The following is a 16,034-nucleotide window of genomic DNA, read 5'->3' on the forward strand; positions in this document are numbered from 1 at the left end:
ACCATACCTTGAAATAAAAACCATGGGCTGGAATAAAGCCTGGTGGATAGAGTACTCGCCCAGCATACATGAGGTGCTCGGCTTCATCTCTAGTAAGGTATAAGGCACAAGCCTATAATCTTAGCTCTTTGGAGGTATAGACAAGGAGAGAAATTTGGAGTCATTTTCAAGGGCATAGTGAGTTGGAGACCAGCTTGAGTTACACGAGTTCTTGTCTTGGAAAAAGCGGGGGAGGGCACTGAAGATATAGCCCAGTGATGGGTGCTAGAGGCTCTGTGTTCAATCCTTGGACTGAGAAACACAAAAATCTTTTGAGTTGCTGAAGCGTGAGGAATGGCTGGTAGAGCAGCCACAGCCATGGTGCAAAAGTCTAACAGGAGGCTGTTTCTGGAGCCAAATGTATAGGGGGATGCAATGGTCCTGATGAAAGAAAGGTGTTGGGGGGGAGTGGATGGGCTAAGGATGTACAATATGAAGCTGGTGAGGACTGGGCAGGTTTTGGTGAGGATGTGGGTGGCCTGTGGTGCCTGGGGTCAAGATCAAGTCAGGTGAAGTAAGATAATACAGAACTGTTTTGGAGTTGGGTGGATGTACTACACCTTCAGTCCTGCTCTGGGACAGGAAGCCACACCCTGGTGGCATGGTCCTCTCTCTCCTATTACTCTCCAGCCATCTGTACCCAGAGCAAGTTGGCCTCTTTTCTTTACAAGAGAGAACTCAGCCATATCCTCTCTGCCATCAGGTTTCAAACAGGGTCTTCTGAGGTAGAAGCACATGACTGTATTCCAGAAAATGGTGGCTAGGAGCAACGAGCATAAATGGGCAGCCTTCCCCTCAGGGCTGGGATCCTTAAAGAATGGCTCAGCTCTAAGGCCTGGATAAAAGCTTCCTGCGGAAGCCAGCCAATGATGTATTAGGGACTCTAGGGTAGAGAAAAAGCTAATGTCCTCAAAGTGTCACCTCTCATCCATTCACACACTGCTGTCCAAACAGGACTAGCCAACGCATCTCATGGGTTGTACCTTCTGGCATCATTACCCTGATAATAGTGGTCCGAATCTCTTAGCCTTCTTACGAACTTAGAATTTAAGAGAAAAAAATTTTGAAGATCTGATTTCTATAGAATATAAGGGCTGTATGTAAAGTGGAGAGAAACTCAGGGACCAAGACTGAAATCTTCCAGCAGCTCGCATGCCAGCCCACATCTTCCCTGTGCTACACCCTGAACAGGCCTAATACCAGGCCCATGGTATTCACTTAGTGAGAAGCTTAGAAGTACCCCATAATATCGCCTCCATAGAAAAGACTGTGCCCAAACATCAGCAGTCCCCCATACAAGTACTAACCAGAGTGCTTAGCTCTCAAGACCAGATGAGACTGGGCACATTTGGTGTGGTAGGGCTGTAGACCCATGTATCAGCATTAATATCTCCAGGTCTTAGGAGGATAGGTGGTTCTCATGGCTTTTGTTGGCTTGGTTTGTCCTCTTTTACTCTTTCCAAATTTAATTCTATTTTTTTTTCTAGTCTGACAAAATGCTTATGGAACAAGCACGTTTATGTGTTGCACATCACATCTTATTGAGTTGTTTTGCTTTGTTTTCAGTGCTGAGGATCAAACTCAGGGTTTGGCAAGTGATCAACCACCTGGTTAAAAACCTCACCTGGTGGATTTGAGATGCTGTGCCCAGCTTGCTTCCTTTATTAGGAGACATGGTGATCCAGTACCAAGACGCTCGCCCAGGGGCTTGGCTGCCGAGGCAGCCTCTTCATCTGCTTCTGTAGTTAGAATCTAGAAAGGTACATCAGTCCTGTGCGGAGAGGAATGCGTTCGTGTGTGTGTGTGTGTGTGTGTGTGTGTGTGTGTGTGTGTGTATGTGTGCCACATCTCACATGTGGAGTCCAAAGAAAGTGGTTTTTTGTTTTTTTTTTTCTCTCTCTCTACGGTGTGGGTCCTGGGATAGAATTCAGGTTATCAGGTTTAGCATCAAGTGCCTTTACCCCCTGAGCCTTCTCACTTGGCTTTATTTTACTATTTTTATATCTTCCGATTATATTTTCCAATAATATCATAAATATCAGCTTTTAATTTTTTTCTTACTCTCATCTAAAACACTCTTTTCTGAAAAATATAAAAGCGTGCACATTGATAGCATTCTTTGGTTTAGGTTTGAGGCTTTTATTTATATTTATTTATTTATTAGGTTTGAGGCTTATTTATTTATTTATTTATTTAGAGACAGGGTCTCACTATGTATAGCTCTGGCTGACCCAGAACCCAATTTGCAGGGTTTTCCCTGTCCAATTACATTAGGGCAGCAGGAGACCTGTGATTGGACAGGGAAAAGGCAGATCTAAGAGTTGCAGATAAGAAGAGGAGAGTGTGCCAGAGAGAGGGAGAAGGCAAAATGGAGGCGGATATGAACCCGTGTGGCTTTAACCAGCCACAGGTAGCTATGCTATCATAAGGTTGGAAGTATTGGGATAATGCTTTTATCATTATCCATTGGTTCAGAAATTATTGTATCGGCATCTTGTAAATTGTGACTTATTGATACATAAATCTGATTGGTTAATTATAAGCTTTAAGAGTTTTGATTCTACCAGGTAAATGGGTGTTGTGGTTGCAGACCATAGGTGGCTGACGGGGGTGGACGGACATTACAGTACTGAAGAGAACTCAGGAGCTCTGGCCCATCGGAGAGTTGGGTAGAGACAGATCCAGTGAGCCCGCAGTGGGGCGAGAGTTGCCTGCACATGTGTGGGAATGTGCCCATTCTTTTTTTTTTTTTTTAATTTTTCCCACAACAAATAGGTAGACCCAGGTTGACCTCAAACTCGTAGAGATCTACTTGCCTCTGCCTCCCAAGTGCCTGGGTTAAAGGCATGCACCACCATGGCTGGCTGACAGCACTCTTCAAAAGAAAGAAAAACCTACGAAGCCTCTAAGCTGTAAGCCAATCATAATACCACAAACAAACAAACAAACAAACAAACAAAAGCTTGAGTTATCTGAAAGGCTTTAAAATTCACCATTTTAAAGTGAACCACCATTCATGGGCTTTCGTGTCCCATGCTGTTGATGGAGCCATAACTACTCTAGCTTCAGATTATTTTCATGACCTCATACGTAGAACCATTCAGCTGCCATTCTTCCATGACATCCCGTCTCATCTCCTAGTAACCACTACTCTACTCCCCTCTCTAGGACCATGCCCATTCTGGGCATTTCTTACAATGCAAGCATGCATCCTATGGTGTTGTGTGTCTGTCTGGCTTCTTTCTTTTAACATTGTTTACAGGGTTCATCTGTGTTGACGTATGTGTTGGAACATCATTTGTCTTAAGAGCTAATAATACACTGCTGTAGTCTGAGTTCTTAAAAGATGTGTGGTTTGTCTTTAGGTCTGTTGGCTAGAGCGTCCTCTCCTAGGGGATAGTGGTTGGGAGTTGAGGAAGGAAGGAAGACAGCAAAGGAGTCAAGAAGGCGGGGACTGGGGCTAACTGCTTAGTGTCCCCTGTTTGCCATCCAGAGGCAACACTGTACACAAGTTCATTAGAAGTAAGCAGAGCTGCCTCCTGCTTCTGCCTATTTTCTCTCATAGCCTTGACTCTATCCAGCTGCTGACTAGAAGGGGCCAGATGTGCAGCCCAAGCCAACTGTGGGCCTTCCATTCAGACCACGGGTCAGACAGTTTCTACAGTTCTATTCTGGGTGTGATTCAGCAGAGCAGCAAGCCATACAAGGCCAGAAGAGCCCTATGAAAAACCCACATTAGGGCTGGGGACATGACCCTGGAGGCAAACACTTGCTGTGCAGCTCTAATGACTCGCTTAAGTCTCATAGTCCATGGTGAAGGTCTAAGATCTGACCTCTACACCCGTGGCATGTATCCATCCACCCATTCACACACATACATAAATAATAAAATGAAACGTGAAAGTATGTGTTTTTTAAAAAAATCATATACTGTCACAGTCAGCAAAGATCCTTGCTTTCTTCCTAGGATTGCTGTGGCAGTTTTGTACAGTAGGAAAGATAGCACACAGGAGCTGCTGAAGTGAACCTGAGACCCAGCAGCATTCTCCAGTTCTTCAGGGTCATGGTTCTAACTCATGCTGATCCAAGGTCCTAATACTTAGCTGTGCATTCAGCAAGTATCCACTTCATATCTTCTAAGCTAGGCCCTGTTCTCAATACTGCAGATGTGGCAATGAACAAAACAGGCAAAGCTGCTCATATGGGCACACATGTCATTTATATATACAAGCATAGATAGGTAGGTAGGTAGGTACGTAGGTACATAGATAGAGGGATAGATAGATAGATCGAGATAGAGATATATAACCTTCCAGGTATAACCTGTATCTGCCAGAGCAAGACTGACGATAAAGCCAAGCATAGTAGCATATACTTGTAATCACAGCATTCAGGAGCCTGAGGCAGAAAGATTACTCAGTTTAAGGCCAGATAAAGAAAGTGCTTGGATACACAGAGATAAATAACATAACTCATCTCAAAAAACAAAACAAAACAAAACAAAACAAAAAACAAATCCAAGCCAAAAAGATTGAAGACAGACATATCAAGGACAGAGCTATGGAGTGGCTAGACAGATGAAGTTAGGAGGGGCTGTTTGACAAAGAGAGATAGAGAAGACTTTTCTGAGTAGAGAACACCAACCCAGACTGGTGTGAACCCTGGACCGTGTGGATGGGCCCCTGAGGGAGATGTTGGCTTAGCTCATATCTCAGGCATGATATGAGATATGGTGAGGAGAGTTAAGTACGGTCCTGTTTGAACACTCACTCCTGCTTTGTCTGGGGTGCTGGAGTGCCAAGTGGTATACCTGACCAACTCAGAGATCAATACATCTTCAGGCACTCAGCTCCCCTCCAGAGTCACCAACAGGCAAAAAGCCTGACCCGCCGTTTCTTCCATTTTTTTTCCTCATTGCTCGGGTATCAGAGTGGAAGCCTGGTTCCTGTGGGAACTTCCCGGTCACACAGGAAAGTTCTGATTCCTCTTTTCAGTCTGGTTCTTCCTCAGCATCAGGGTGTGATGTGTGGGGGCTCAGACAGGAATGGAGAGCAACCCATGGTGTGGCGGCATGACCTTTAGAGAAATCATCCATACTTCTCTCCATGTGACTGCACGAAACCTCTCAGGAGTTGCCGTCGGAAGGAGACGGTTTTACTTTTGCTCATTGTTTTCTCTCTTGTGTCATCGGATGCCAAAAATCTGCCAGAAATATTGCATTCTATGGGGATGGGAACAAGTAGGTCTGAGGAGGGGATACCCCCACTATTTGGGGCCCAAAGAAATGAGCTGTTTCATGTCACAATGTTCATCAGGCCCAAGCGAGACCAGAGTGCTACACAGCTGATAGGATCCCTCAGTGAGATTAAAGCAACCAGAGGGCAAGATTTGGGACAGACAGGAGGACAGAAGACACCCCCTGCATCAGACTTGATGTCCCAGGATCCCCTCTGTCTATGCCATTTAATTGAATTTACTTCCACAGTGCTCTAGAACGGGCAGCTATCACACCCCTTTTACAGCTGAGCTGAGACTAGAATCTAAGTCAATAGGAGCACAAAGTCTAGCTCTGTTTTTTTTTTTTTTTTTTTTTTTTTTACCTCTTGTAGCTTTCCTGTATCTCTAAATGTGTCTAGGTCATAGCCTGATCTTTAGCTCTCAAAGCCCTCTTCAGACTTGTCTTTCTACTTCTGTCAGTTATGACCCGAGTAGGAACTTTGCTCTCAGCAAAGTTGCATAAAGTATAGCCTGGGAGCTCAGCGGCCTCTGATTAGGAACACAAATACTTTCCTGCATGGCTGGCCTGGTAGGAATGTGCCATTGCCCCAGATCTTGCTTTCCAGGAGCCGGAGGGCCGGGAAATGAGGCTGCACACATGAGTGTTCCCCAAGGACATCTTTGTGACTCTCAGGGTACAAGGCAAGCTACGGGCAGATGAGAGCACTGGTCAGGGGCTGAGACCTTGGGCCTTAGAGGGACGCTGCCTCTAAGCCACAGGCCAGAGGTCTAGTTAGATAAGGAACTTTGTGGTCTTGATACGTGCTAGGAGCTAGTAAGTTGGGGTTTAGATATAAAATGTTGGTTTTCCTGGGGTATAGTGATGAGGAAACATGCCTGATTTGTTTTCTTTAATTTTTAATTTTATATGCATGGATCTTTGTATACACCTATATGATGTGTGTGCCTAGTACCACAGAGGCCAGAAGATGCCAGGCATTCCCGGGACTGGAGTCACAGGTGGTTATGAGCCACCTTGTGGTTGCTGGGAATTAGAGAGAAGTCGTCTGGAAGAGCAGCCATTGCTCTTAACCACTGAACCATCTCTGCAGCCCCAGGAACTGAGTTTTAAAACAGGCCCTACTTTGAAGATCCGAGCTGTAGGATCACTGCACACACAGATGACAGACAGCTGAGACAAAGACAGGATAGAGGGGCCATCAAGTAGCTAAGAGGGCAGTCATAGCCCACAGATATAAGCAGCAGCCTTGTGAGTGGTTCCAGCCTGAAACCATGAGGTCAGCCCAAGCCTGAAGAGAAAGGACCTCTTTCTTTTCTATTTTGCTGGGTTTTTTTTTTTATTTTTATTTTTTTTAGTTTTGTTCATTAGAGACAAGGTCTTTTTGTGGTGTAGGCTGGCCTCAAACTCTTTGTGTAGGCAATGATACACAAATTTTGAACTCCTGGTCTTTCTTCTTCTACCTCCCAAGTGTTGGCATTATAGCCTCCTAGGACCCTTTCTTTTTATTGCTTATTTATTTGTATGCACACACATGGTACATGTGGAGAGGTCAAAGGGCAACTTGCAGGAGCTTGTTCTCTCCTTCCAAGGATGAAACTCAGGATGCCAGGTCTGTTAGCAGTTGCCTTTACCCACTGGCTCTCTCTTCGTGGAAAAGCTCAATGGAGCAGCCGGGTGGAGCAATGCAGTGTTGGCTTCGTTATTCTGGAACTGAATCCTAAAACTAGGCAACCAGTGACCTTGGATTCCTTTCTTGTCACTATAGTAAAATGGCAGGCAAGAGTAACTAGGGGGAAAGGGTTTGTCCTGCCCAGCTTCCGGGTGTGCTCCCTCGTGGCAGGGAGGTCACTGCAGCAGTTACATGAAAGGAGAGAAGCAGTGGAGACGCCTGGGACAGCTCTCTCCCCCTCTATATCCAAGACCTAGCTTAAGAAATAGTGTCACCCTCAATGGGCACATTTTCCTACCTCGATGAAACCAGGGTAATTCCCCTGAGGCATAGGACACGCTGGCTGAATGAGAATGAGGACGTGGCCACTCCAATTAGGGTTGAGAAGAAGGTTTGGGTGGTAGACAGGGGGGAGAGCACAGGCAGAGGCATGTGGAAGAGTCCAGAAAGTAGCAGATTGAACATGGTCAGCAGAATAGACCAGGGCCATGGGAGGAGAGAGAGGGAGTAAGAGAGAAAAAGAAGAGGAGAGGGAAGGAAGGAGGGGGAGGGAGGGAGGGAGGGAGGGAGGGAGGGAGGGAGGGAGGGAGGGAGGGAGGGAGGGAGAAGAGAGACCAGGAGAGGGAATGAAACAAAGAGATAGAGAGAGGAGCCAGGATCAAGAGACTGCGTGGCTGAAATGGCTGGGTTATAAGGAATCAGAAGCTGGAGGAGGGAAGGTTGAGAGGGGTGAGAGGGCTGGGAGGAGCCAGGACTCTGTAACAGGTACTTGCAATACTGAGAGATCAGGTGGTCAGCATGGATGACAAATTGGCTCCACATTTAGTCATTTGTCCTTGGTTTCCTTGGGAGCCAGCACTGCTGTCTCAGGTGATTCTAGATCCCATCAAGTAGACAACAAACACCAACGATTAGGGCACTCAATGGAGAGTGGCCTTAAAAGTCTGGGCCAGAAATAAATGCATAGGTCAAACTTTTGCTTGGCCTAGTTTTCTCATCTGTAAAATAAAACAGTTCTGGTGGTGCCCCTCGGACTCCACAGGCCTCAACTTTGTCCTCCACGTTCCTTCGGGGCTCTGCAGATTCTTTAACTTGCCCTGGCCCTTTCATTGGGGTCTCTGAAAAGCCATCTGCCTTCTCATGGGACTGGAGGACCATCCCACTTCTGGGGTGTCCTGTCTCTGACTCGTGGTCCACAGGCATTTGGATGGGTAGGTAAAACAAGTCGCTGCTTCTCTATACATTTAGAACGCTCACCATTTGTTATCATTTGAAGGCGAGGGAGAGAAGAAGATTCGGGACTACTCTCTGTAGTGCCATCCACATTCAAGGATGCTTAACCAGGTGGTAAAAAGTTGGCAGTTTATTTGCCAATGTAGTAATAGGTATTCAAGGTATATGGTTGCTCCTAAAATATTGGACTCACCTTAGGCTGCCTAATCAGAAGAGTTAGATGAAGCGGGGCATGTCTCAGCTCTCCTAATGTCATTCTCTAATCTAGTGCTTGCTTTAGTGGCCTTTGTTCTTCGCAAATCAAACCATGTGGTAGGAAGGTGAGAGCATCCAAAGCCATGTTAGTAGCAGGTATGTTGGCTCACACCTTTCCCATGACTTAGGAGGCTGAGGCAGGAGGATCAAGATGATCAGCTTGAGCTACCTATAGAGACCCTGTCTCAAACCAAAACAACAACAACAAAAAAATGTAGCTCTGTGCAACTCTCTCTCTCTCTCTCTCTCTCTCTCTCTCTGTGTGTGTGTGTGTGTGTGTGTGTGTGTGTGTGTGTGTGTGTGTAACATGGGGAAAGAGCTGTAGAAGAAATGAAGAGGAAAGTCCCATTGGGTAGATCTTTAAAAAAAAATACAGAGTTGTGTTATGTGGAGAGTATAGGGCTAAGGAGACTGGAGTGAGGCAAAAGCATCCTTGTTGCAGCATCAAAGCTGAACAAGATGTCCGAATGCCATGCTTACCTCTGTTGGATATGTTAGGCATTCCTGGGTGTTGCTCTTCTCCCTATGTCTACAATCCTACAAGTATTGATTCTGGGTTGCAAATAAATTTTGGAGCTGTGCATGATGGTACATTTCTGTAATCCTAGTATTTAAGGGGTCAAGGCCAAAGAATTGCTATCAGTTTGAGGCCAACCAGAGCTACATAGCAAGATCCTGCCATTCCCCAAATAAACTGTAAACAATTTTGGAGAATAGGAAAATTAACAAATGTGGACTCCAAGAATAAGGACGTCCTGTTGTATGTCTTATTTAATATGGCCCTCTTTTAAATTTATATTTTCTCTTCTCTGCCTCCTTTGTTCCTTCATGATGGAGAGTCACAGGGCATGGGGTCATAGCCCCATCTGCTGCAAGCTGCCTAAACATCTGAGTCCCAGCTAAGACCTCTGTAAAGCAGGGTGACCTCTACCTCACAGCTGGGGGTGGGGGGGAGTAGATCAACTCGCAATTGTTCCCATTCAAAGAATGACACAGAGGAACCAGAAAGGAAGGGCGTGGTAGGCCCTTGGCTGTGGTGCGTGTTCTGTAAGCAAATGATGCACAGTCTCTGGAGTTCTGGTCAAGGCTATCTTATCTTCCGGGCTTCAATATGTTCGATAGAGCACATAAGAAGCACTAGGACTCCAGGCGTGATGGTGTTTGCTTATAACCCCAGGACTCGGGAGGTGTGGACAGGAAGTCACCGTCGGCTACATAGGGAGTTCAAGGCTATCCTGAGATAGGACCAAAACCTACCTGAGTTGAGAGAAGGTTCATATTAATGCTAAATCCTGCTTGTCATTGGAAAACCCTCAGAAAATGCAGGGGTCTGGACTGTATTATAATGCTTAGTTCATGAGTCTGATTTCAGTGGTCTTGATTATTGCAGAATCAAGTTGGTTTTGGTTTTTGTTTTGTTTTGTTTTGTTTTGTTTTGTTTCGTTTGATTGTATTTAGCTTTCTTTTTTGTTTTTTTCAAGACAGGGTTTCTCTGGGTAGCTCTGGCTGAAACTCACTCTGTAGACCAGGCTGGCCTGCCTCTGCTGCCTCCGAAGTGCTGGGATTAAAGGCGTGTGCCACCACTGCCCGGCTGTATTTAGCTTTCTAATCAGTGGCTTCCAGATCCTTCTCAAAAGCACTGGAAGTACAGCCTCTATGGAAAATAACAGATGTTTTCAAAAGATGAAAATAGAAATATTATATGACACAGGAATTCTACTTTGTGAAAATGTCCACATGAAGGGTTATCAGGGTTATGATGAGCCATCTGCAGACCCATGTTCACAGCAATATCATCCACTATCCCAACTACCCAAGATTAGACAAGCGAGGGAAGCAGCCCAGATGTCCATCAGCAGATGAGAAGATAAATCGTATGTGTATGTATAATTATACAACATGCAAATTGGAAAAATATATATGTTTATTTATATATATACATATAAATATATGTGTATGTACACATACACATAGATGGATAGATTAGATGATAGACAAAGAGACAGATTATTTGTGACTGTTATGTCACATGGCAAGGAACTCGTCATATAACACGAGATGAACAAACCTTAAAGACGTAATATTAAGTAAACAGGCCAACCACAAGAAGGCCAGTAGATTTGAAGTAGTCAGCCTCACCGAGGCAAACAGCAGAGTGGCAGCTTCAGGGGTGAGGGAAGTGGAGAGCGAGTCGGTTGTTTAATGGGTGCGGAGATTTGTGACACATACCAACATCTCCAGAAGTCTGTTTCACAACAATGTGGAGATGTTTCTCCCCTGTAAACTTAAAGATGGTCGACAGCGTAAACTTGATGCACTTCTTTCTGTGTTGGCCATCAAACTCGGGGCCTTGCATATGATGTGCATGTGTCCTACCATTGAGCTACATCCTCAGCCTTTGGTATTTTGAGACAGAGCCTCCCAGTGTAGGACAAGCCAGCCTCAAACTTGCTATTCTCCTAGCTCTGAAGTGCCAGGATTATAAGTATCCAACATATATGTGGTTCTTTTTATTGTTTTACTTATTCACCTTACATCCACTCACTGCCCACCTCTTGGTCACACCCTTCCTCAATCTTTCCCCACCTTCCCCTCCCCTTCTCCTCTGAGCAGGTGGGGGCCCCTCTGGGTATATTACCCATCCTGGCAGAGAATCTTGTGAGTTCGAGGTCAGCTTGGTCTACACAGCAAGTTCCAGGACAATCAGAGCTACATAGAGAGAGAGACACTATCTCTAAAAATGTCCCTAAAACAAAGAACAACAAAAAATAATGTGTTGGGGAAAAAAAAATTCTAGCTTCATGCACCGTGGTTAGTCACTTTATAGTGCATAAGAGTTTGGTTGTTCATTAAAGATAAACATTTTTCTTACTTGCCTCTTTTTAGATGTTGATGAACAACTGTCCAAGTCAGTGAAAGATAAGGTATTGCTGCCTTGCCGTTACAACTCTCCTCATGAAGATGAGTCTGAAGACCGAATCTACTGGCAAAAACATGACAAAGTGGTGCTGTCTGTCATTGCTGGGAAACTAAAAGTGTGGCCCGAGTATAAGAACCGGACTTTATATGACAACACTACCTACTCTCTTATCATCCTGGGCCTGGTCCTTTCAGACCGGGGCACATACAGCTGTGTCGTTCAAAAGAAGGAAAGAGGAACGTATGAAGTTAAACACTTGGCTTTAGTAAAGTTGTCCATCAAAGGTTGGTAGGATTCTCCTTAAAGGAACATGTCTATTGATGGGGGTGACACGTTTAGCAGAGAAGGAAACGTCTGACTTCATAAGTGAGGGTTGAGTCTCTAGTGCTACAGAAAACCTGATTGATCAAGGTGGAGACCTCTACTAATGCACTTTTCTTGTAGTTGGGATCATTCAAGGTCACGGTAACCATCCCAGGCGCTAGAATGGCCTGAGATGCCTTCTGACTCGCGGAAGCACAATAACTGTGATATATAGTGGCCGTACTGTAAACTGCATTTGAGAACTATCTTATTCTGGGTAGCAAGTTAATCAGGTCACATATTTTTTACTTTTCTGAATCATTTGCATTCCTGCCTTTGTTCATAACATATACTCACCTTTCTCCACTAAAAGTGACCAAAACCTGGGTTAACTGAGTCATCTGAGAGATGAAGAGCCAGTCTTTTATTTTTAAAGATTTACTTTGTTTTTAACTATGTATATGTGTGTGCTCAGATGCTCACAGCAGTCAGAAGAAAGTATTGGATTCCCCAGGAACTAGAGTTAAAGGCACTTGCGAGTCACCCAATATGAGTGCTTGTGTGTTCTGCAAGAGTGAGTTAGGAGTATGTGCTTAACTGCTGAGCCATCTCTTTAGTCCCAAAGGGCTAATCTTTAGATGGTTCAGTCTTGCAAGACCTTCAAAGTAAGCCGGGCGTGGTAGAATATGCCTTTAATCCCAGTCCTCGGGAGGCAGAGGCAGGCGAATTTCTGAGTTCGAGGCCAGCCTGGTCTACAAAGTGAGTTCCAGGACAGCCAGGGCTATACAGAGAAACCCTGTCTCAACCCCCCCCCCCAAAAAAAAGACCTTCAAAGTAGTTCCTCTAACTCGTTATCTTGTAGCAGGGCTAGGGGAGAAAGCTGAGGCTGCTGTAAGCTCAGTCAGATAGGAAAAGGTGGCTCTTACTGAACTAACCATTTCTTAGAAAAAAAACAAACATGAGTTGTGACTGAGAGCGTTAGGCCTGCAGATTTGTTACTCCAGGTTAAAAAGCCCATGATGTCTGGTTAGAAGAAACAAAATAAAATTTTTATGTTGACTATCCAAGTAGTAGTTTGATTGCGTGGCATTAAGGTAATAAGTAGAAAATAATAATGCCAACTATAAATAGGTCAGGAACACATGCAACTTTATTTAAGAACAAGGCCCATTTTAAATTTCCCCTTTGTTTTAGTTTTGGGTTTTGAGATAGGGTCTCACTATGTAGCCTTGGCTGGCTTGGAGTCTAGCCTCAAACTCAGAGAGATTTCACTACCAAGGAATTGTTGTTGTTGTTGTTGTTTACAATGACTTCCTCTGCAACCAAATTCAGGGTTTTCCCTTTTCTGGTAACTATACTCCGTATTCTTCCCTCATTTCTCCCATTTCTCCCAGTATCCCTGGGCATTTTCAGAAGGTTTCCTTGACAGCCTGATTTAAATGAGAGCGTCTTCCTAAATATATCCTGTGTGTCAGGCTCCGTGCTAAGTGGTGTCTTTCCATCCCTTCATCTCTGGAATGCATGGGTTATTAACCTGCCTACAAACCAAGACTAAAAAGCAAGGGAGTGGCCCACAGTCACAGGGCAAATCTCTGTTTAAGAGCTGCTCTTGATAGTCACTGACCCCTGCTCATACAAGCTCGGTGGCACTCAGACTTCCAAAACGAAAGCTCAGGGTATGGACTGGAGTAGAGGAACTGACTGCCACAGGAGAGGGGAGGAGCTAAATTCCTAAAGTCTAAGCATGAGAAGCAAGTGGCAGGAGGTATCCACACTTGACTCTAAGTCTACTTTAGCATCTTGCTGGAGGTCAAATATACAAATGAAATCAACTCCAGGAAGCCTCCTTGTCTCTTTAAAATGCCAGAGTAGCAAGGAATTAATAAAATGTAGTGGTTGTGATTACAGATTAAATACTGTATATTTGATCTGAGTACAAGCCTTTTTTTTTTTTTTTTTTTTTTTTAGAAAATGAGGATTGTAGAGGTTGGGAGGTCCCTTGGGTAGGTCATGGAAAACAAGGCTTTGGAATTTTAGCTACTAAGACATTAGAGGGCCAGACTCGGGAAGTGACTTAGTTGTGTGGTCCTAATGCTAGCTAAGGCAGAAGCTGAGTACCTTCTGATGTCCTTCGCATCTATGACTTTGCACAAATACAACAAATCTTTGGCCGCATGCCCTAACACCACCAGTATCCCTAACAGCAACCGCACAACAGCACAAGGCAGTAAGCAGTCACCAGAGTGCCTGGAATCCTGCCTACCTAGGCATTTTTCTTAAAGATGAAGGCCACTAGAACACAAGGCAGGAAGCTGTGCAAGTCCCGCGCGGTGGAGGCGGCAGCAGCGGCGGCTGCTCTGGTCCCGGAGATGGTGGAGCAGAGGGGCCTCCCGCAGCGACGGGGAGAACGTGTTTGCTGGGCAGCCAAAGATCTATGCCTACATGAGTCCTAACAAGTGCTCTGGAATGCGCTCTCCACTTCAGGAAGAGAACTCGGTTGCCCATCACGAGGTCAAATGCCCGGGGAAACCATTAGCTGGAATCTACAGGAAGCGAGAAAAGGAACGCCAGGAACGTTATCCGAAGCGCTGTGAAGTCAGATGAACAGAAGAGCAAAGACACCAGGAGAGGTCCCCTGGCGCCTTTTTCAAACCAAAAATCCGAAGCAGCAGAACCTCCAAAAACTCCACCCCCATCATGTGACTCTACCAATGTAGCAGTCGCTAAGCAAACCCTGAAAAAGCCCCTCAAGGGCAAGCAGGCCCCTCAGAAAAAGTCTCAAGGGAAAACCCAGCAGAATAGAAAATTCACCGATTTCTACCCTGTGCGGAGGAGCTCCTGGAAGAGCAAAGCTGAGCTGCAGTCTGAAGAAAGGAAGAAAATAGACGAGCTGACTGAGAGCGGGAAGGAAGAAGGCATGAAGATCCATCTAATTGATGGCAAAGGCAGGGGCGGGATCGCTACCAAGCTGTTTTCCCGGAGGATACTTTGTGGTAGAATACCATGGGAACCTCATTGAAATTACCGATGCCAAGAAGCGGGAGGCTCTTGTACGCACAGGACCCCTCCACAGGCTGCTACATGTACTATTTTCAGTATCTGAGCAAAACCTACTGCGTGGATGCCACTCAAGAAACGAACTGCCTGGGGAGACTCATCAATCACAGTAAGTGTGGGAACTGCCAGACCAAACTGCACGACATCGACGGCGTGCCTCACCTCATCCTCATCGCCACCCGAGACATCGCAGCTGGGGAGGAGCTCCTGTACGACTATGGGGACCGAAGCAAGGCCTCCATCGAAGCCTACCCCTGGATGAAGCACTAACCACTTGACCTCCCTGCCTCCCTGCCACCCTGCCTCCTTCAAAGGTCAAAGTGCACTCAAAGGGGAATGAATTTTTTTTTACACACACACACACTTACTCTTAGCAGATTACTTCAAATGTTTTTAAAAAGTATATTAAAGATGCCTTTTCATGTAGTATTTAAATATCTGTTACAGGTTTCCAAGGTGGACTTGAACAGATGGCCTTATATTACAAAAAAAAAAAAAAAAAAAAAAAAAAGAAGAAGAAAAGAAAAGAAAGAAAGAAAGAAAGAAAGAAAGGAAGCAAGAAAGAAAGGAAGAAAGAAAGAAAGGGAAAGGGTGGCTTCGAACTCATTATATAGCCTAGGCTGACATCATACTCTTCCTACTGCAGCCTCCAAAGTATACCTGCCTACTGGTGTGGTCCACCACGCGCGGCTAACCTTACTTTTTTAAGAAGCAAGGGGGCATTGAACATGGACTTAGGGTGATGCATGAGTGCTGAGAACTGGAGGTCCAGGAGAGCGTGACCATGTGAGTGGGCGCATGTGGGCTCCTGTCTGTTTCCAGGTTCTCAGGTTGAAGGGTGGCTTCACACTTGTTCCTTACTAAATAAACAGATAGAAGGAGCCCCGGGTGCTCTTCCAGTCATCAGGAGGAAAGAAAGGGAGGGATGAGAGAGAAGGGGAGAGTGAGGATGGGCTCTGGTGTTGGGGACTGTGACTGCAGATACAGTTCTGCCACAGGGTTGCAAGTTCCCCAAATCTATTTATTTACAAGATAAGATTATAGACATCAATGGTTTCACATTTGTGCTATTGTATCTATCTATCTATCTATCTATCTATCTATCTATCTATCTATCTATCTACCATCTATTTACCTATCATCTTTTTTTTTTTTTTTTTTTTTTTTGAGACAGGGGCTCTCTGCAAGGCCGTGGCTGGCCTGAAACTAGCAATGTAAACCAGGCTGGCCTCAGTCATGGAAATCCACCTGCCTCTGCTTCCTCGGTGATGGAACTAAAGGCCTGCACCACTCAGCCTGGCTGGTGATGGAACTAAAGG

The 16,034-nt window shown here is 45.2% G+C and overlaps 1 protein-coding gene and 1 pseudogene across 5 annotated transcripts in view; both read left to right on the forward strand.

Moving 5' to 3' along the window:
* Cd80 (CD80 antigen) overlaps positions 1-16,034 on the forward strand; it is a 38,529-nt gene that overhangs the window by 5,115 nt on the left and 17,380 nt on the right. For all 5 annotated transcript variants that reach the window (XM_030248944.1, XM_030248945.1, XM_006521737.4 and 2 more), the window contains one exon: positions 11,322-11,639. In XM_030248944.1, the coding sequence (XP_030104804.1) occupies positions 11,322-11,639 (318 nt within the window). The remainder of the gene's footprint in view (positions 1-11,321; positions 11,640-16,034) is intronic.
* Positions 13,946-15,177, forward strand: Gm8590 (predicted gene 8590; annotated as a pseudogene).

This window comes from Mus musculus, chromosome 16 (assembly GCF_000001635.26).
Source record: "Mus musculus strain C57BL/6J chromosome 16, GRCm38.p6 C57BL/6J".
Classification (NCBI taxonomy): domain Eukaryota; kingdom Metazoa; phylum Chordata; class Mammalia; order Rodentia; family Muridae; genus Mus; species Mus musculus.